The sequence below is a fragment of the Lycium ferocissimum genome, unplaced genomic scaffold (genome assembly GCF_029784015.1).
Source record: "Lycium ferocissimum isolate CSIRO_LF1 unplaced genomic scaffold, AGI_CSIRO_Lferr_CH_V1 ctg992, whole genome shotgun sequence".
NCBI lineage: Eukaryota > Viridiplantae > Streptophyta > Magnoliopsida > Solanales > Solanaceae > Lycium > Lycium ferocissimum.
This window is the reverse complement of record NW_026727946.1, coordinates 60,459-82,752: the sequence shown is the minus strand read 5'-3', so window position 1 is coordinate 82,752 and position 22,294 is coordinate 60,459. Positions and strand designations below refer to the sequence as shown.

Sequence of the window (22,294 nt, the reverse complement as noted above, 5' to 3'; positions counted from 1 at the left end):
CTTAAACTATGTGGTTGTCCTGTGATCCTCCTAAACTTATTTTTTCCGTACTATTTACCCGTTGAACTTATTTTTCCGTACTATCGCTTAATTACAATTGAATGACTTTAATTTTTAACTGCTAAATTTCAGAGTACTTTATTTGATATAAACATGCCAAATTATTTACCCTCATTCCCTACTCTCTAGCACAGAAAAAGGAAGGGACAAGGCATAGAAACGAGAAACATACCTAAACTATGACGAAATTATCAATTACATGCTTAAACTATGCGGGTGTCTTGTGATCCTCCTGAACTTATTTTTTCCGTACTATTTACCCGTTGAACTTATTTTTTCGTACTATTTAACCCCTTCACTATTACCTAGTAAAAAAATATAAGTAAAAACGCAGCATGTGCAAACACACGCTTATTCTAAACTAAAATAAAAGAAATCTTAATGTCTTTTTTCATTTAATTTTTTCAAACCCAAACGACATACTCTCTAGTGAAGAAAAAAAAACAAAATTCGCGAGTCCAGGAACTTCTTTGGCTCTTTTCTTTTGTTTAACGGGCAATCCGTGCACTAAACTCCAGCTATGCGAGGGATTCAAGGAAAGACCGGACCACAACGATCTATTATACTGCATTTCTGCAAGAGACTGTTTTCCACGACTCGAATCCATGACCTCCCGATCACATGACAATAACTTTACCAGTTAGACTGAAGCTTCATTTATGACTCTTTTCTTTTGTTTGATTTGGTATAAACAAAGATAAATATTCACCCCAATGTGAAAAAAGAGAAAACGCAGCACATGGAGCAAGGCAACTAAGAGAATAATACAATTCCACAACTCCCCCACTATCATCATCTTTGCACATCCCATGTAACACAACACAAAACATGTCATACACTTGTGTTTCTTCAACTTCTTATTTCTACTGACTGACAAATCAAGAAAACACCAACTTCCTTCAAACTGCAACTCCAAATTACTTACACCCTACATTCACACAAAATACAATCCAAATTACTATAATTCACTTATTATACATACATACAGTACAAATAGTAAGACCCCATCTCATACGTTAAGATCTGAATTCAATTAATCTTAACGTGTCACTTTCATTTCTCATCACTTCTCAACTGGTGGGTCAATTATATACTTGTTTTCTTTGACAATTGGGTGCTAATGTGTTGCTTCTTTAGATCTGTTTAGTGATTTGTGAGAATCTTGATTCACTGAATAAAATTGTGTGCTTTTTTATTTAGATCTGAGAATAGAGTAGTGAAAGTCTTGCTAAATTTGAAGTAAAGTTCATGTTTTTTTTTTTTCATGTAAAAGTATGTGGATCTGAATCTTGATTGATGTGATTATGTGATTTTTATCTCATTTTTACCGTGTTTGGGATTGAGGTGGTGTTGTTGTATTTATACAGAGATGGAGTTAATTTAGTTCATTTTGCTTGCATTCTTGAGAATTCTTTGATCTCTTCTGCAATTTGTGATTTTTACTGCTCCCTCCGTTTCAATTTGTTTGTCTGGTTTTGATTTGACACGGAGTTTAAGAAAGTAAGAACTTTTGAATCGCGTGGTATTAAACTAAGGAGATGTAGAATGTAACGAAAATGTCCTTTAATCTTGTGGTCTTAAACATGCCAAGTGAAAAGTTGAAATTAAAGAGTTGTTAAAAAAGAAAGAGACGTTATTTTTTGAACGGGATGAAAAGGAAAGTAAGACAAATAAATTGAAACGAAGGGAGTAGCTGATACTGCTTTTCAACTAGAAAAATAAAAAGTTATAAAATAAAAGGGAAAAAGAGTTTTGATTAAGGAAGGCAAGTGGTAGTGGAGTTTTCACGAAAAGTTTATTTTAGTATACTTGGATCATATGATGAATTGTTTCTTTCTTTGCTTGTTGTATAGCTTTTACCCTTATTTTTGCTTTTAGAGCATATTAGACCATTTCAATTATGGAAATGGTATAATTAACTTCACAGTTTTTTTTACTTATGTGATTGTTGGGTTATAGAAGGGAAGTGTTCTGTTTGCTTGATCTGTTATGGATCGTAATGTTTTCTTCTACGTGTTTTAGGTGGGAAGAGTGAATATAGAATTTTGGAAATTTTGATGTAGAAGTGTGGATGCTTCTATTTGCTGCTTGGAGGGTAAAACTTATTTCTAGCAGCAAAATATAAAGGACAAATGGCTCCTTCAAGCAAGGCTGATAAGAAGGCTGCAGGCGATGTTGCTGCATGGATGTTCAATGTGGTCACTTCAGTTGGAATCATTATTGTCAACAAAGCCTTAATGGCTAACTATGGCTTTTTCTTTGGTAAATTTCTCCGCGATATTTCGTCACTTTCTCAGAGCAACAATCCCTTTGTATTTAGATTCAAGCTACATTGGTTATATCTATTCATTTCAATTTGAATGAGTAAGGATATAATATATGCTGAACTCTACGATCTTCAGTGTTATAGCTAGACAATTTTTTTTTTTTTAATAGAAAAGCAATAAAAACAACAGTCTGATGGGACATTTAGCAACAGGCGGATCCTGATTACGGGGTTCACGTGAACCCAATATTCTTTGTCCAAACTTGTGTGGGTGTGGGTGTGTGTGTATTAAGAAATCTACTAAATATCTATAAATATTTTTACTGTGAACCCATTTATTTGTCTAAGTTGCTCGGACTCTTCACTTTCGGTGCCGCACCCGTGTTGACACGACATGGGTGTGGGTGTGGGTGTGGGTGTGGAATCCGTATCGGATTTGGTCACCCGATATTGGGTACTTTGACTGAAATCGACAGAGAAAAGCGAAGGTGAAATTCAAGAAAATGGAATACCTTTTGCATAGAAATTTCTATGTCAGTCCTTTTCCTATATCACCTTCTGGGATTCCTCTTGATCAATATTTTTTAATCGGAATACATTCTATGCTTTCTATATAATGTCTCATAATTTAGACATATAACACTATTTTTAGATATTTGAATTATTTTTAGCCGTATTCCCACACCCGTATCCATGCCTTGATCTGTACCCCCGAATCTTAAAATTTAGATTATGAAGTATCCGACCTCTAGATCCACACCCAAGTCCGAGCAACTTAGAGTATTAACTTGAGGTCGAACCCATAAACTTTAAATCGTGGACCCGCCTCTGTTTAGCAAGAAGACAAGCAAAAGAGAAACACATGTTTCTTCCAACTGACGCTCACAATTTACAGGAAATACAAAGATTTCTTACCAAATATGAATTTAATACTTATAACATTGAAAAGAGACTCCACAACAAACTTGAACCTGCGAGATTTGCAGCACCGGCGCTTTCAGATTAAAACAGATAAGATAGTTTGATGGAAATTGAAGATTTGACATTAGTCATTACTATACATTCTTTTCAGTCTTTTTGTTATATGGTTGTTCTAGCTTTTGATTACAAAAATCTTTGCAGCAACAACGTTAACGGGGATGCATTTTGTCACAACAACCTTGATGACAATTGTTCTTAGGTGGCTCGGGTACATCCAATCTTCTCATTTACCCCTTCCAGATCTTCTAAAATTTGTACTGTTTGCAAACTTCTCTATTGTCGGGATGAACATCAGTTTGATGTGGAACTCGGTGGGATTCTACCAGGTAATTCTATGCTCACCACATTCATCCTGCTCATCTGATTCTATTGAGGACTTCACATACTAATCTCCCTTATCACTCTCAGATTGCAAAGTTGAGTATGATCCCTGTCTCCTGCTTACTAGAAGTTGCCTTTGACAAGATCCGTTATTCAAGGGACACAAAGCTGAGCATTGTCGTGGTACTCCTAGGTGTTGCTGTTTGCACAGTTACGGACGTGAGTGTTAATACCAAAGGTTTCGTTGCTGCCTTTGTAGCTGTGTGGAGTACTGCTCTGCAACAGTATGTAAGTTGTCTTGGCAATTTACTAGCTTATGCCATCTTGTAAAGCTTGATCAGAACAGTTAAACAATACACCAATGCATCGGGGGTCGTTTGGTTGCTGGCTAGAGTTATGCAACTATCAGTAATGTAGGGATTAGTTATGCAGGTGTTGTTGATGTAAGGATTAGTTATTCCACCTTCTACCCTGCATAAAATAGTAGATAGATTCCCACATAACTTATACATGTATTAGTCATGCACAAAAGAAAAACATGAACGGAACATAGTATTAGCAATGTTATGTTTTATGTGGAAAAGAGAAAAAACCAACCAAACATTGTACAACTTATGCTAGATGTATCAGTTATGCTAGATTCTATAAGGAGATTATTTTTCCCCATCTTCGTAACCAAACAATGGATAAAATTATGCTAATTTTAATAAATAAATAACTCCGCTCTAACCAACAACCAAATGACCAAGGAAATAGATGCACCATCAATGAGGTACCATCTGATTACCGGACTATTAATCCAGGTATTATAGCACAAGGGATCGGCTGAGTATAAGAGTAACAGCCTGGAGATCCTAGGATTCAAATCCAGTTATAACACTTGGTGTGAGCCCATCTATTCTAGTCTTAGTGCGCGTGCAGGTTTACTAGGAAACTATATTTGTGGTTGTAGCCAGGGGCAAATTTAGGCCTATAATACGGGGCACATGAACCCGTGGTCGCTCGACAAAGCTAGATATTTTATGTACATATTTCCTAGAATTGATCTAATATGATCAGCTGGCACCCATGCTCCAAAAGGGCTAAATGGTGCACTTGGTTGAATGCGGAGTTATTTCCCCCAAGGAATAGGGATCGAGTCCCAATAAATACTTTTTTTTTTCCCTCTCATTTTCATGTTGCACCCATGTTTTAGAAATCCTAGATTCGCTCTGGTTGTAGCAGGTGGCTTAGTGGATTAGTCGAGTTGCATGCAAGTTGAGTTGGATACAACCGTCGTAAAAATAGTTATGCAGGGATTATAATATAGGAAGTGTATGCGACAATAATCATATGTACCAAATTCAAGATTAGCTTTATTAAATGTATACTTGTAAAAACTTTAAATTTAAAAAATAACTAAATTTTTTGTAAGAATTCTTACTATTAGTATTATCGTTATTTTTGTTTTTATTTTTAAAATCTTTTACTTAAACATAAATCCCTCTTACATTGAAGGCATTTTTGTGTATAGATGCTCTTATCGAGGTTATACTCCCCATAGAACATAAATGAGCTCCTGTTGTCCTGCATAATATATGCAGGTATAGGAAGCCAAAGGTTGTTCTAGCAATGCAGAGTTGTATTTATAATATAGAGTTTTATATGTGAAACTGTACTCTATATTAGTCAAAGTTTTCTTGGATAAGTAAAATCAGACGTTTTATTGATAAAGAAAAGTTTGTCAGGAAATCAAACAAGACCTAAGCCTCGTTTGTTATAAGAGAAATGGGAAACTAAATTGTATATAACTCGTCACTTCTGTACTTCGATTTGAAAGTAATATTCTACACCTATTCTTTAGTCTTCTAATTTTTTGAAGCTCTTCTCTTTGAATGTAATTGCACTTAGGTAAAAACTGAAATTTGCACTTGATTTTGTATCTGCAGTATGTTCATTACCTTCAAAGGAAATACTCCCTTAGTTCTTTCAATCTGCTGGGACATACTGCACCAGTTCAGGCTGGAAGTCTGCTGATATTAGGCCCGCTTGTGGATTATTGGTTGACCAACAAGAGGATTGATCACTTTGCCTTCACTTTTCCATCTTCGGTTAGTACTCTGCTCTTGAATTGCTGTTTATTTGTTAATTCTTCAGGAAAAATGGTGGTGAAAAATGATTCTAATGTTCTTCATCAAAAAATGATTCTTATGTTGGTGGGAATACACTCCAAAGTGCTTCTTATGTGTGTTTATTGTAAATGGGCTATAAACCTGCAATATTGATGAATTATGCTTTAGGGTGCATCTGTCCGATGTTAATTGTTGTATGAGCCGGCTTATTTCAACCCAAAGAAAAATGTTGTATGAACAGGTTCCAGATTTTTGGTACTACTAAATAAACCTGATGTGGAACATTCGGAACAATGTTCATCCCATTCTCAACTTGCGTTACTGTGTTGACTTTTCTTGTCAAGAGATTAGGATTTAGTGTTCACCGATGTATGTCTAACATCTGTTTCATGCGATCACGACACTGATAGTTCATTTTTGCCATTAATTCAAACATCTTATTTCCCCTGTCTATCATGCATCTCTTTATTTCTGAAAACGGATAATTTGATCGAAAACTTGTGTTTGGGGCGGAAGGGGGGGGGGGGGGGGGGGTGCGATGGGTAGAGTTTTAGTGAAGGTTAGGCACCAGAGGAAATTTTTTCTCTGATATGAACAATATTTCTTTGGGTTAATTACACTAAACACCCCTATAGGACTCAATTTCGGATACACCCCCTATATCTTAAAAACACTTACACCTCACTTATATGAAAATCCTGCACACACACCCCTTATGAGGTATATCCGTAACTATGTCTATTAAAATATAATGATTAAGAGACACACTAAAACTATAAAGGCGGTGTAAGTGTAGGATTTCCATAGTATGGAGGATGTAAGTGTTTGATTTTAAAATACAAGGGGTCTATCCGTAACTAAGTTATAGTACAAGGGTGTTTTTAGTGTAATTAATCTTATTTCTTTTTTCTCTGATGTGAATAATACTGTGTTTTGATGCATGCACCCTTTTATTCTATCAAACAAAGATGAGTAGCTGTAGCTGTCAGCTTTTCAAAATGGTCCCTTAACTCTCTCTCTTTTTCTGCAGGCGTTCATAATTCTTTCATGCACTATAGCTGTAGGCACCAATCTCAGCCAGTTCATATGCATTGGCAGATTCACTGCTGTTTCATTCCAAGTTATCGGCCATATGAAAACGATCCTCGTTTTGATACTAGGGTTTTTGTTTTTCGGGAAAGAAGGTCTCAACATACAAGTGGTTGTTGGCATGATTATAGCAGTTTTTGGAATGATCTGGTACGGAAATGCATCATCTAAACCTGGTGGCAAAGAGCGTCGTAGCCATTCAATTAAGCATGGATCAGATTCGTCGCAACTTGATGATAAGGTGTAAGATTTTCTAGAATTGGAGCTGAAACAGAAGAGATAGCAAAAAAATCAGGAACTTTTATAGTCAGCTGACTCTATATACACACCTCGTCGTTCGGATTAGATTTTTCTTTAATTTATAATTCTTCATTTTGATCATATAACATCAGTCAGAAGAGATTGAGACTTCGGTATAGAGCTTGGTTTCTCTCATTCTCCCTTTCTATTTGATCAAATAATTTATAGTGATGAGTTTTTGCATGCTGTTTTCTCTTTGAAGCAGTCTTCTGTTACTTATTTGGCGTGGTGACTAATATCCACAGTTTAGTTTTGTCAAAGAAATTTCTTAGTTTTGTTTTATTTTTCGTCACATGCTTTTATGACGCTCGAAACAAAGTAGTAATTATCTGGAAAAATTTTGGTGCAAACACATAAAAAATTTCTAATTCCTCTGATCTAGCTAATGTTAGCCAAGATTTACTACTTGTCCAGTTTACTGTTTATGCACAAATGCAAAACTACTCAAATCCTTTTAAAATGGTCCAAATTGTAAGGTCCAATCCAAGGAATTCATCGCTAGACCAAAGTGAAGGTCAAAATTTAGACATGCCAAACTACACTTGCTCTTGTAGAAAATTGACACCCTAGTCTAATTCCTCCCTCTAAAAGTGCCATAGCTCTTCCAAGTTGTGGTAATTGTTGCCAGAACCGAAGGAATCTCTTTGTACAAACCTCTACCTACAACCTAGCATACCTAATTCCAGTTTAGATATTAAATGTAGGCATGATTGGTTGACATTAAGTTCCCAAAGGAGTGGCTGAAACAACACAGAGTAAACATGGACACTCCAACTTTGAGTCCCAGTTACACACTGACTTCTTGAGCTCAATTGATTCTTGAAGTAGTAGCTCTGATCGAGACTAAATACTTACCTTATTACTATGAAATGAAAAGGTGAAAGAGCTTTTTCATAGATGTCGAGGTGAGTAAGAGGAGCTCTGTCACGACCCATTTCGCCTAAGTCGAGCGGCTCTCACCTTCCCCACCTCGGTAAGCGAACCCTCAACCCAACGATAAATAAATAAATCAAACTTGCGGAAGAGAAAATTTACGTAAGTCTTACAATAATATATAATAGAAATAGTGTGGAAAATAAGGAAAATACCCCCAGGGTCTGGTCTAAGCCATACAAGAACATCTAATGAAAACATACAAGTCTGGAATATAATAATACATAAATATGTCTATGTCTCATAATGGAAAAGCAAGACATAATAAGAGAAGTCTTCAAGGCAGCGGACGACTCGTGCTCACCCTGGAAACTCAACGCTATGTTGATGGCGACTATCAGCCACGGGAAATGGATGCAGACCCAACCTGATACTCTGCATTCATAAAGGAATGCGACAAGTGCGGGTCGGTACAAACCCACGATCGTAGGTATCATCGACTAAGTATAGCTAACATAATTCGGACAATAAAGCAGGATAGGCAGATAAATCAACAAGTATAAGTCGAACACAATCAGAAACAAGTATCCGACATCACCTAGGTTGAAGCATCTAAACCTAAGTATGCCAAGTCTCAATATGTATACAATCTGAAATCAACCAACGCAAGTACAACACCGGATCATCACAATATAAGCCAAGATGCAATGCAATGAATGTAAGAATGCCAATGCAATGCAGTGTACACATGTACTCCGGACAGAAGTATCGACGTCCCGATAGCACAGCCCATGGGGGACCCGCAAAGTCCACTCATCCACGATTCTGGGACAATCATCGGACATCAGACTCTCATATCACACAATCCACGATTCCGGGACAACCATCGGACATCGGACTACTCACATCACTCGCACACAATCCACGATTCCGGGACAACCATCGGATATCGGACTACTCACATCACTCTCATGCAAACTGAGCTCAGCTCAACACAGTGTTTTATCAAGTATCAACAATATATCATGAGAGATGTGAATGCGTGTGATGTATGAGTCAATATGAATAATCAGATCAATATCACAAGTACCAAACATGGATACGCCAACAATATCATGAAAGACTACCTAGATGGCCGAACAACAACACCAAAAATCACTCTTTCGCTTTCCCTTTCCGCTAAGCCTCCTTCGCTTTCCCTTCCGCTGAGCCTCAAGATCAATAAGGTCTAGGCATATTCGAAATCTAGATTAGAAATAATGAAGATCGATACTAATATTGCTATCATTCAATTTGGGTCAAAACCAACGCTAGAAATTGGGGAAACGGGGCCCATAAGGTCAAAACGGGAAATTCAAGAGTAAAATATCAAAATAAGTACTAGGTGATCAAAACCCAACCACTAATTGCTGAATTAACTCAAGGATTCACCTAATTTCAAATTTCAAGTAAAACCCCCAATTTTGGGTATGAACCTAACTCTTAGATTTAAGAATCCAACACAAATAATGGAAGATATAAGATTAACAACCTTATATACATTATAATCTAGCATAAACCCAATCAATTTCATCCTTAATAAGCATAGATAGAAAATCCATCAAAATCCACTTTTAATCTTCCATTACTGTGGACTAACAAGGAAAGAGGAATTTCTAAGATGATTAGCAACAATGAAATAGCAACAGGGTTAGGAGAACTTACCACCAAGAATTTTCACCAATAATTCCCAAGAATAGTTCCCAAGAGCTCAAATTTCGGAATGGTATTAAATGAGAGACTAATGGTTTTTAACACTTCATTTAATGAACTCACTGCCCGTCATCCGCTTCAGCGACGCTAAGACAGTTTTAGCGGTGCCGCTACAGCCTCAAATTCGACTTCTAAGCTTCAAATTCGACTTCTTACTCCCTCATCTTAGAGTTCTCGTTAGAGTAGAAGTAAGGCACGAAGCGAAGAGCTCAATCTTTTTCTCTTCTATGTTTATTGTTTTTTTGACAGAAAGCGGTGCCATGACTGCTAAAGCGGTCAAGCCCAAATGGCCAGGATCGCTCCAGCGGCAGGGTGACCGCTGTCGCGGTGCTGGTGCCGCCAAAGCGGGCACCAGACACCAAAAATTACACCAAGTTTCACATTTCAACCCGAATATTCGACTAATTCCTGAGGTCATCTGCTCACATACCACATACACAGACACACATAAAAACGCGCTCATGACCTCGAAATTCCCGACGGAGGTCTCGTTGACCGAGTCAACCCCCGATACTTTAATTCTAATTTCTCAACCCAAGTCCCAAAATGCATCCGAGTGCATTGGAACCGAACCAGATATACACACAAGTTCTAAACGACCATCCGGACCTCTCGGAATCGACGGATTTCTGAAAAAGGTCCATTTACCCAAAAATCAACTTTGAGTCAACTCTTTTTCGCTTAAAGCCCAAAATCCACAAAAAGTCGCCCGAATCAAGTCTAGACATCTCGAGAAGCGTGTCAACGGTCGCCTCGGGTAAAAAATGAGCTGGTCAAAAATGAGCTAACCAATACTCGGAAAGGGCCGAAAAGGCCGGAAAGACTATATCGACCAAACGGGTCATTACAAGCTCGGTCGACGCTCCAGTAGGTAGCCACTCCCTTCTTAGAAAACCATATGTTAGATTTCCGCCTCATACGCCTCCGTACCGAACAGCTTTAACTTAAACATATATCTAATGCTATTGATAATTATAAATACTAAATACTAAATAATAAAAATGACTTTTATCTTAAATTTTGGGAGGATAAAAAAACCACCATCACAATCTTATGCGAGTCCATTTGTTTTAGCTTTTGGCGGGCAACATTATCTCAGCAAAATTTGTGCCCCATCCACCAACATGAACTACCTCAATCCCAAACAAGTTAAAGTTGACTATAGTCCTCACTTGTCCATTTAAGCTCAACTTGTATCGTCTTCATATAAAATATAAAATAATAGTGAAAATAGTGAAAACTAAGTTAAGAAAGACATAAAAAAGATGATTGCTTGGCATTAGCCCCTGAAACTTGTATTAGCATATGGAATCATAAACCGTACTCTGAGACTCCAACGCCATCTATCAACGGAAGAAAGTAGCACCCACGAAAGCATGTTGATCAATTAGACAACGATCATAAGTTGGCACAAAAGTTATAATCCCATTACGTTACCATGGGCAAATATCAAGGTCATTCACATAATAAAAAAGGAAATGAAAAGAAAACAAATAACAAAACTGCATAGATAATTTATCTGCTGAATGTACAATACACCAAAGTAAGCCCGGGTTATTACATGGAGGCAGCTCGAGGAAAAATTCTAAAGCTGAGCCAGCCTTTTGTAGGTCACTCGAATATTAAATTACTTCTACTTATTTCCACAATCATGTTTGTATTTGGACGTAAAACAAACATAACATGAACCAAATAAAAAATAAAACAAAAAGGACTATCTACATGCCATTGTACAACAATCATGGATGAGTTAAAGGACTCTAAGATATCATTTTCTAACTAAATATCATACGCATTTATCCTTTTCTCATCCTTAAAGCCAATTAAAAATGACTTTTACAAGATAGGTACAGAGAGACCTAATATATGCACGCCCTGGAAAAGTGAATTTTCAGATTGATATAGTACAGCCTAATTCCCTAGCAGCAGTGTCAAGAAATTGAGCAGACATTCCGTTTTCAAGCCGGCTATTAGCTTCCCACATCAAACATTTCTCAATATCCGCTTTCCAGTCAATGATGCTTATGCTTAGGTACTGATAAGCAGGATTGTGAATACCATTTACATCTGCTTGTTTAGCACTTGGTTTCACTGAACCAGCATACATAATGTCACGAAGAACCGATGTACTGAGAGCACGGACGTGCGCACTTGGATGGGAAACACAGCGAACTGTGGCTGGTAAGCGACACTGCAATGTATTAACCCAAAGGTAACCTAGTTAGTATTGTAACCTAAGTTTTGTCTTATCATCAAGTGCTAAAGTAAAATTCAAAAATATAAGATCACTTTTTTCACTCTTATTGTTCCCAAATTTGAACCAAGTCTAGCAAAGAGTATATCACCTTCAATAGGTTTGTGAGGCCATCAGCAACTGACTGTCCAGATTCTCCCCAGTCAAGCACTGGTTGAATTGCTCTAGCTGTCACTTCCAAGAGCTGCTCAATATTTTTTAAAGAGCAAGGATATAAATATATCAGAAAATGCAGAAGATATTGGATATGATGAATCAATTATTGTCGGACATATTCAAGCACTCGCAAACATATTGGATGTCTTAGCTTTCTGAATCATAGATTCATCATGCTGAGAAATGAGAACTATAAAAGATGTTATCTCTAAACCAGAAATCTAAAAATATCATTACCTCCAACTGTGGTAAGGTGCATGCTTCTCCATCAACAAGCATCCCATCTGTGGCCCGTAAAAGGAGGTCTGGGTTACTAGCCAGAATTACCAGAGATTCTGCTATATCATGATTCCTTATCAGTTCTGCGATCAATTTTACTATACGTTGGTTAATTCTCCACATTTTCTGACCAAGATCATCATCTTTAGCAATCCATGGTTGCAATTCCCTCTCAGCCTGACAAGTAAAGTTTGGCAAGAAAGTGACTAAACAAATATGGTGATGAAGACCTACTTAACCTAAAAGCAAAGTTATGATAACTATTAAGGCATGCAAGTCTAAAAAGCTTAAGACCAGAAAAGTATTGTACCCATAAACATAAACAGATATATTTGTTATGTGATGGGACCAAAAATATGATACTAGAATAAAAGGAAAACTTCCGAAATTTGCCCCAATACTATTCGGAATTGCTCAATTTTGTCCTCAATTACACTTTTGGTCCATTAATACCCTTGCCATTAGCAAATCGTCTTATATTTGCTCTTTCCATTAACGGAGCTCCAACGTGAATAGGTGGATCCACGTGGCCAAATTCTTTGAGAAAAAAGGTCCAAATTCGCCCCTTGTTTTTCGACTATAGTTTAAAATTACCCTCAAGTTGGAGCATCGTTAGGAGTCAAGGAAAAAATATGAGACTTTTTTCCTAATGGCGGGGGTACTATTAGACGAAAAGTTTAACAGAAGGTAAAGTGTCTCAATTTCGGATAGTACAAGGACAAACTTTTTCCTTTCCTAGAAAAAATGCAATTTTTTTGAAATAGCAGGTGTAGCTGTTATAAGCCCTTTGGATCCCAAATAAATAGAAACTTTGCATACTAGCAGCAGCTTAACAAAAAAAGTTCATGATCTATTTTGACCAAATAACAGTTAAAGCGAAATCTGGACCTGAAGAACAATGGCTGTTGCAGCTTTTCCAGGGGACGCTGATACAACGTTGCATAGTGCATCCACCACCTGTAGTTATGGAAGATTGTTAATATATAAAGCTACTAAGTATCTTGTGTATTTGAATATATAATGCAAAAGCAACATGTGCTCTAACTTGATAATGTTGTTTTGAGAGGAGGGGGGGGGTGCTTGTTTTGCATGAAAAATGGTTTTCGCATCTTTGAAGCCAAAACTAAGGACCAACCACCTCTTGGAACTTCAAGCGAAGTCCAACCGAGAATACTTATGGAAAAACCAACTAGAAACTATCAAACCGGGATACCAAGCTATGGCAGTGCACGTAGCATATGCTATAAGGCAGGTTGCACCTTATTTGAGGATAATATCTTGTTCCTTACTAGATAATTGAAATTATTAATTCATTAAAAGCGATTAACATAGAGAAGTAACAAGGTAGATACCTGTCTCCATCCTTGCTGGGCAGAAGTGCTTTCTGGACTGGGTTGTGTTTCAGGTGATGCAATCAACTTGTGCCAGAGCAATGAGACAACAGAAAAACATAATTCTTGTTTCTCCGCAAGTACTGATTTTAAAAGATCTTGGGCATTGCAATTAAATCCTATATGCCTGTCCTTTGTCAGAAAATTGGCCAAATCTGAAGCATCCAAGGAGAAATTTGCAAACACTTTGCTGATGGGGCACCCAGCAACCTCACTTGAGTGTGAACTTGAGTCTGAAGCTTTCTCACACACAAGTGAAGCTTTACAATCATAGGAGTCTTTACACTGAGGCTCTGATGGCTTTTCTGATGTTAAGCAGTTACGACTGGTGTATTTATAATGTTTCTTCCCATTTAAGCATCTGGGCCGCTCCTTCAGGACTGGTGCTTGAATGAGATAAGCTTCCAATGGTTCAGCCTTGTCAACAATTGATGCGACAGTTTTGCTATGAATATCAATTAGGTTATAAAGTGACGATGCCCTGGAATGAATTTCATTATCCCACTTACACCGTATCAAGATAGAAAGAGCCTGCATGCAGGCCTTGGACCGTCTAAACAGATCAGAAATATGAGCAGCTACCATAGCTGCAGCAACTATCTCATTTGAGCTGTAGCTCCATGAGGTTCCAACAGACGATGGTTTCAGAGAAAAAAGTGCCTCTAAAATTGACAATATCCTCCGAGTATGACAGACGGCAGAATGAATCCCATTTCTTAGCTCATTAGATGAATCATTTGCAGGCTTTGCTTCATCCATGATGATTTTTGGATCTGGATGATTAGTCCCTCTTGAAATCAAAGTGAAGAGCTGAAGTTCGCAAGAAAGAGCAACGACAGCAGCAAGAACGTAAGAATCAAACGCTGCAATAGGTCCTTGTTTTTTCACTTTCTTACTTCCTATCTGTCTCCGTTTTCCTATGGTTGCCAGCGTGTCTACCCCTATTTCACTAAGTGGGTGAGAATCTTCACCTTTCGCCCTTTTATTCCCGTTTGGTTTTGCTTCATGACTAACACATACTGTTAAGATAACAAAAAGAAGTCGAGAAGAAAGCTCAACAGAGGCACATGACTCCAAGAACAATGAATGAACCATAGTTCGCAGTTCTGCCACAGCAAGATTTTTGAAGGCAGAGCCGAAAACATATCTGGTTTTTCTGATTTCTTCTCTAGAGGAATCAGGCGGGAATGTTCTCTGAAGAATTGCTTCAACGGTTGCTACAAATATTTTCATGAGACAAGTTTCAGATGGACTCCCACGAGGAAGATACTCTAGAACCTTAAGAAGGGGTATATACAGGTTCCATGACAAAACGGGTGGTTGTAGAGGGGTAGAAACTACAATCTCAGGGAGATCAACTGCAGATGAACTTAAAGGAATCAAGCCATAGGCAGCTTCCCAGATGGTACATATTCTCCATTCAACCTCTGGACCATGTGCACAAAGCATTGATGCAATCCCTTGGGCAGTGGCTTCTACTGTGGCTTCTACAGCAGGCACTTCTCTCTGAAGAATAAGAACAGTGGTAATCACATATGTCAAACACACATATATATCCAAATAAGAAGAAGAAATCCACAGACAGGAAGAACTAGAAACATTGAAAAACTCAACAATCATAACTGGTAAAGTACCTGCTTTTTATTACATGAAATGCCACCAGCCAGAGGTTCATGTGGAACTTCAACTCCTTCAACTTGCCTTAAGGGAGGAAAAAGCAAAGCAGGTTGAGAAAGTACTCGGAAAAGTAAAGCCGCTGCAGAATCTGCAGCTATTCCTGCTCTCATGGACATGGCAATTCCAATCGCACGCAAGAAATGCAAATGCATCCAGTTCCTAGGAAGCTTTGGCAATATATAAAATGTCAGGAATTCTATAGGAGATTCTAAGAAAAGGTGCAATAAAAAAAGCTTTCCACTAATGTAGGATAGATAGGTGTACACAAGCAACAGAATCAATCAGTTCCTTAATAATGACATATGTTTTTGTGCGGAACATTCCAGAGGTCCTAGTTTATGCAAAGGATTTCAAGGATAGCTGAAAGCAAGGAGACAGAAGTTTACTACAACAACAACAACAACTATGCTTCAATCCCCAAACTAGTCGGGGTTGGCGATATGGACCCTCAATATCCATTTTGGTACATTTTGGCCCGTTTTCTAATAATAGATTCTCTAAAATCAGAAGTCCTCTCTATGTTCTACTGACATACAAATCCATAAGGAAATTGTGTGTGAATTTTGAGAGATTACAGGTCCTATGATGGGTGGGAGATCTAGCAGAATTCAAAGTATTGTGATATTTGACGGAATTTTTTTAAAACTTACACGCAATCCAGATGCATAATCTTCAGCTGCTCGCAGAAGTTCCACTAGTTGTACCGCAGCATCAAGTGCATCCGGAGCCCAAGATGGTGGAGCTTCCAAAAGTCCAACAAGAAGCCTCTGGGTGGCACTTGGACTAGCAATTGCATAATATCTAATCCAGAAACAGAAGTTAAAATGAGTTCCTTATTTCAAAGCTCTATAAGTTAAGTTAAATCATGTTCTTAGTCTTACCGATGAAATAAACGTGCATATGGCTCAAGTGCTGGTAGTCCTGCAACGAGATGCTCATCCATAGGCGTCGTCGGAGGTGGAAGCAGAAGTGCAGGAACAGCGGCTGCAGTCAAGGTAGCAGTCTCATAGCGAGCAACTTCCTCATCACAAACACTTAAAATAACACCGGCACCATTAGCAACAGCCCACCTTGGAGTTGAAGGCAGTAGTTGCGGATGCTTCCCAGAACCACGAGAAGCAGCTAAAATAAAATGTCAAGTCAATAACAGTTTTGTTGCAATTCTAACATATGAAAACACTTTACAATTAATACCTCAGCCTTCTATAAGAAAGTTGAGAAACTCAATGTCCATTGTCCAATAGGAGGGACAAGTGGAAGAAAATGAAAAACAAAGCAAATGTATATTATCTGTTGAGTTATATTAGTTTTCCTACATAGATTTTGTAAGAGCTTCCAAATAAATCTATAAAGCTTTCAGCTATTCCACCCATAAGCTTAAATTTTGAGTTTGAGTTGGATACTCAGATTCACATAGTACCAAACACATCCTTTGATAAGCCAATTTTCCCACTAGTGAGTCCGAGCTAAGAGTTAATGTATGAATGTTACATGTGCAAAAAGGTAGTGACTATCCAGCTATATAAGTTATAGGTTGTGTAAGGGCTTCCAACGTGTTATAAAGACCATGGAGTATTCCACCCAGCGCCTTAAGATTTTAGGGGTGAATGTTTAGATTCTTTCACATTATCACAATGCTTTTGGGGTGAATGTTTAGATTCTTTCACATTATCACAATGCATCTCACTATTAGTGGAAAATTGCAGTGGTGGTCAGGACTAACGGCTCCTCTTTCTTATTCTTTTAAAGAAACATAATCTACAAAAAGAAAAGGAACTAATGTTGATGTGAGGAAGATTATATTTCTTTTGCAAGACTTGGTAAGAAACACGAGTTCAGAGCATTATTTTCGCTAGTTAGGTGATGACTACGGTAAGTAAAAGATGTCAATAATCTATTCTCATTTTTACCTAGCATAGTAAGAAAAGACTTCTTGCACTGATTTTCAAACATGTTATCATCGTCCATAGGAATTACACAACTAGCTGTTAAAAAACAAAAACTGAGAGCAGATCTAGAACCATAAACAGGAGCAAATATTTCATGAGACGGAAGTCCACATACCACTTGATGGGGGCTTGAGTTCTCCAGCAGCATACTTTCCCATAACACCGCCACACCTGCACAAGCATGAAAGTTTCGAAGCAGTTAGCAAAAAAATTATTATTTTTGGTTGTCCTCGTTCATCAGTCTCAACCTCTAGAGCAATTTAGAGAATCTCAATGAAAAATATTCCAGGTCTATAAAATGATAGTGTCCCAAAAGATTAATTTGAAGAGCACCAAAAAGAAGATAAATGTTGACTAGTATTGGAGCAAGTTCTGAAGGAATCAAATGGACACAAAAGCAGTGTTACCAAAGTAAAACGATGAAAAAAGAAGAAGCTATCTGAAGTCTATTTGCGACTTTAAATGCAAAGCACAACTAAAGCGCGGAATTTAACGAAGAAAGGCGAAGCGAAATATTACACATACACACCAAGAACAACCCAAACCACAATTATTTTGACAAAAGAATTGAAAAAGATACAATTAGGTGATGTTTTATTTTGTTTAGAATTGCTCTCTTCAAGACAGAGCCCATGGTTGATTAGGCACATGCCTTCACTTTGGTGCTTGCAAATGAAGCGCTGATTTAGCGACGCGAAGTGCACAACCTATTTGGCACCTAATTTTAGAGCTTAAGATGTCTGCAAGCAAGCCTAAATGAAATCTTTCCTGCATCCTTGATGAATTTTAAAGTGTAATTAAACTGTAAGCAACTCTGAGAGATGCTTACCAACGGAAGTAATCGCTTCTAATCCCTAGGGGTGCAGCAAGCAATATATCAGTGATCCATGGAGACAATGGTCTCAGGGGTTTTCTCTCATGTTGCATAGAAGGCACACCAGGTTCACTATTGGCAGATTTACTTGTTGAAGTGTGGCTTCCACTGGTGCTTCTATCTGCTCCATTTTCCTGACGATCAACTTTGAAAATTGGGCGGTTGTAGTGTGTTAGGATTCGTAAAATCTCTCCACATGCAAGAGCCCATTGTTCAGAATATTCCTTCTGTGTTTAAGGGTTAATAATTAGCAGGGAGACACAGATTATGATATTCAAGATAGGCTTTAAACAAATCATAGAGTTAAAAAGCATGATGACATTAATTAACTGTTAAAGAATCTGAATACCTCACTGCTTGGGGAAACCAATGATATAAAGGAAGAAAAAGGCGGACTACTTTTATCATACTCCAGTGTGCCATCAATGATGCATGAAATAATTGGATGAACTACAGCATGCCCATGCTCTGGGTGATGAAGAACAAAAGTTGCTGGCAATTGAAACAAACAACAAAAAATTAGAAACAACTCATTCAAGCCTCACAAGTAGGTGGAAGCAATATTTTAAATGTTAAATAATAGGTGAGAATTAATAATAATACCTAAAACATCATCAAAAAGTCGGTTCTCCTTTGATGGATACCGGTTCCGTATGAGCTGTCAATTATAACACGTGCAGTTAGTTTAGAGGGATGCATAAATAAAACTTAGTTCAGATATTGAAAATTATAAACAAATTATAAACAGAGATAGTTACAGAATTTACTGGATACCTCAGCTATATCTTCAGGAAATTGCTCTGATGTGAACTGACCAAAGTACTTAACATACGCAGCAATTTGAGCCTACGAAGAGAATACAAAAGGAGAATTGTCATGAGTGATAATACAAAATGTAGTCTACAGAAATAAACAAAAAGACAAGAAGTCTTTCAGGCATCAAAATTTTAAAGATGATAATGCAATGAGACAAATTTAACCCATTTCAAGTCTAGATAAATAGCATTGGAAAGTCAGATCCTAATATGAGATATCTTTATGTAGTGCATCATTCTCTTAGATCTTTCTGGAAATTTAATAAGAGTTCTGATCCTCAAGCAATTGCTACCTTCCCGATGAAGGACCTTTCAGGTTATGTCCCTTTTTACTACGCACCATTGGCTTCCCTTGTAAGAAGCACATTTTTCATCTTTCCTCTCAACTTTATTGGAGAGCCATTATACAAAATGTAAAGTTGTTTATTCCTTGTTGGATATTATGCAGCATAGACATGCTTGAAGGATGTCTCACACAGCACCCACCCTCATCATAGTGTCCTGCACCCTTCCATTCCAAGTACAAGATGAGGGATGTAGTTTCACACGCTTTGACGTGCTAAATAGTCATATGGTACCCACTTGCAGACTATCAACTTTCATCAATTGAGACTGATAAACAAGCTTTCACAATGGAACATGCACCACATAGAATGATAGAAATCACTTCATAAGTAGGAAGAAGGTTGGGGAGACTAATTGAAGAACCTAATTCTCTCCGCAGGGTGATTAGAGCAAGTACGGTCTCTATAGGTACAAATATCACACATGAAGGTCCATGAGTTCATTTTTATTTTTTAAGTGTTCAAGCCAGTTTGTACGCATCTTGACCAGGTCAACTGTAGCCTGTCCAGCCCACAAGCACAGGTTGCAATTATAATCATGTCCACCAGGATTGGAACAGATGAGCTCATACTAAGTATTGTAAATAGGATTTCAAAACTGTTACTCCCGAGCCTCAACCAGTAGGCCATCCTCTTGGGGAAGTGTATCTCACATATATATCCTTCATTCGTCCTCTTGTTTGAGAAAAAATAAAGCATAGTGCAATAACTTGCTTTTTGTGAGACTATTTGGTTAATGCTCCTTACTATCTCATAAAACCAAGACTAGCTTTTAGAGGTTTATTATATTCTGAAAAGTAGCTCTTTGTCTTGGATTCCAGTTCTTTGGTGGGATTAAATGATAGAAAAGTCAATGTCACCCCAAGCTCAGAAACATTGTATAACTCCTTTACCCTTCTACCTAATCATATATTTTGTTCAATTATCATAATATACAACGATAATATAATAGTTAAGCGACTTAATATTAGCCGAGATGATATTTTTTTCAAAGTTCCCTAGAAGAAGCGCTTTTTTTTTTTTTTACTCCGTTATCCATATTACATCCAAGTCCCTAAGAAGGTCCATTTCTCTACACAATACTGATCATAGCCACACGTTGAAATGTCACCTTAACTAGTTAAAAATGAACCTAACAAACAAAAATTTTTACAAAGATATTGTAGCTAAGCAAATGAGCACACCTTTCGCTGTTGTGCATCTTGTGGAGGAGGCCAAAATAATGACGAGAAATGAAGACCATCAATCCACCTTTCGCTTGCAGAAGCCGCCATATAACTGTTTGACAATCCAAGATTTTTAGTGATATGATAAAATGCTGACTGATAAAGCCGCCACTACAGCCGATCAAAATATTGTAATTCAACATATTTGGATCCAAATATTGCAAGTCCAGGTCTCTTATCAAGAAAAAATTCACCTTAGAGCTTCAAGCTAGTCCCTTTAATGTTATAATCAGCTAATGGAAGTTGTAAACTTCACTATTTTAACAGCAACAAGACAATAATACACCCCTTGATCCTGCAAAACAAAAAAAACAAAAAAAATCCTCAAACTGTTATCCAAATGCACAATGAATTTAGAACCTCAAAAGAAGTGTTTTTAAAGGGAACAATGAATTTATTTTTCTTCTTTTTTTTCCATTTACAGAAGAAAGTGTTTGCAGTTCAGTTTTACTTGCCAGAAAACTATCACTTACACAAATTGTCAAAAAAAAAAAAAAAAATTGTTACACAAATGCAGAACAAAATTAGTACCTTTTGAAAGCTCAAAAAGAAGGTATTAGTGCATCATAATCAACCTTTTTCTCCTAAAAATAAAGGGATCTTAATATTTTTTCATTTTTTCTCATCAACAGAAAAAAGTGTTTGCAGTTCATTTTGCCAGAAAATTATTACTTGCACAAATTTTCCAAAAAAAAAAAAAAAAAAATTTGCAGCTCAAGCCCAACAAATAAATGTATTTTTTTTTTAAATGTGTTAGTGCATCATAATGAACCTTTTTCTCCTAAAAATAAAGGGAACAAAAAACTTTCTTTTTTCATTTTTCCTCATTAACCGAAAAAAAGTGTTTACTATTCATTTTACTTGCCAGAAAATTATAACTTGCACAAATTATCAAAAAAAAAAAAAAAAAAAAAAAACAGTTCAAGCCCAACAAATGTATATTTTTTTGTTATATATTCCCTCCATAGAAACCAATAAGGTTTTATCAAGTAAATTAGAAGTGCAACCAATTATATACAATATTTCTTATTCCTACAAAACAAATACAGCTGAACATATTTAAGCACCTAAACAAATACATCAAAGACATATTATGCAAGAAAAATAAACAGTTGTAAAATTAAAGATTACCACAGTTAAACTTAGGAGTTACCACAGGTGGGAATTCTGAAAATTGGTGTATGTAAATCTGGTGGTAAGATTGTGTGTGTGAGATTAATTGAAGGATTTAAGGAAGTTTTTTAGAGAATTTGGGGGGTTAGAGAGAAAATAGAGAAGAAAATAGGAGGGTGTGTTTAAGAAGAGATAAAGATATGGAGCAGAGAAGAGAGATCTTTAACTATGTTTTCTCTCTGCATACGTGGCCTTGATATTTTCCTCAGATCTTAAAAGAGGCCATGTGGCAAGCAAGTGGACTACTCTTCCACCCATCATATCATATGCTTCCTCCTCATCACACATATATAATAATTAACTTCATACATACATGTATCTCACCTTAGCCTTACTTTTACTTCTTCTTTTTTTATGTGAAATAACTACTCCCTAGATACTACTAGTCCCTCCGTCTCAAATT

The 22,294-nt window shown here is 37.1% G+C and overlaps 2 protein-coding genes across 7 annotated transcripts; one reads left to right on the top strand and one right to left on the bottom strand.

Annotated features, from left to right (window-relative positions):
- Nucleotides 1-789: 789 nt before the first annotated feature.
- LOC132046222 (UDP-rhamnose/UDP-galactose transporter 6-like) lies at nt 790-7,311 on the top strand. Of its 2 annotated transcripts, none has more exons than XM_059436791.1 (6): nt 790-1,056; nt 2,083-2,322; nt 3,449-3,633; nt 3,716-3,916; nt 5,557-5,718; nt 6,770-7,311. In XM_059436791.1, the coding sequence occupies exons 2-6, from the start codon at nt 2,193-2,195 to the stop codon at nt 7,073-7,075; spliced, it is 984 nt and encodes a 327-aa protein (XP_059292774.1). In that variant the 5' UTR covers nt 790-1,056; nt 2,083-2,192; the 3' UTR covers nt 7,076-7,311. The 2 variants fall into 2 exon arrangements, with proteins under 2 accessions (XP_059292774.1, XP_059292773.1); XM_059436790.1 differs by having other exon boundaries at nt 790-1,137.
- A 4,044-nt stretch (nt 7,312-11,355) lies between these two features.
- On the bottom strand, nt 11,356-22,051 carry LOC132046221 (protein GIGANTEA-like). 5 transcript variants are annotated; one of them, XM_059436786.1, is made up of 16 exons: nt 21,850-22,049; nt 20,913-21,013; nt 20,677-20,770; nt 19,108-19,179; nt 18,937-18,991; nt 18,683-18,825; nt 18,289-18,560; nt 17,575-17,630; nt 16,392-16,632; nt 16,161-16,311; nt 15,468-15,677; nt 13,795-15,339; nt 13,331-13,399; nt 12,401-12,619; nt 12,099-12,191; nt 11,356-11,944 (listed from the first exon to the last, which is right to left on the bottom strand). In XM_059436786.1, the coding sequence occupies exons 3-16, from the start codon at nt 20,764-20,766 to the stop codon at nt 11,645-11,647; spliced, it is 3,516 nt and encodes a 1,171-aa protein (XP_059292769.1). In that variant the 5' UTR covers nt 20,767-20,770; nt 20,913-21,013; nt 21,850-22,049; the 3' UTR covers nt 11,356-11,644. The 5 variants fall into 5 exon arrangements, with proteins under 5 accessions (XP_059292769.1, XP_059292770.1, XP_059292772.1 ...); XM_059436787.1 differs by having other exon boundaries at nt 21,872-22,049; XM_059436789.1 differs by having other exon boundaries at nt 18,289-18,557; nt 20,677-21,013; nt 21,850-22,051.
- Nucleotides 22,052-22,294: the final 243 nt, after the last annotated feature.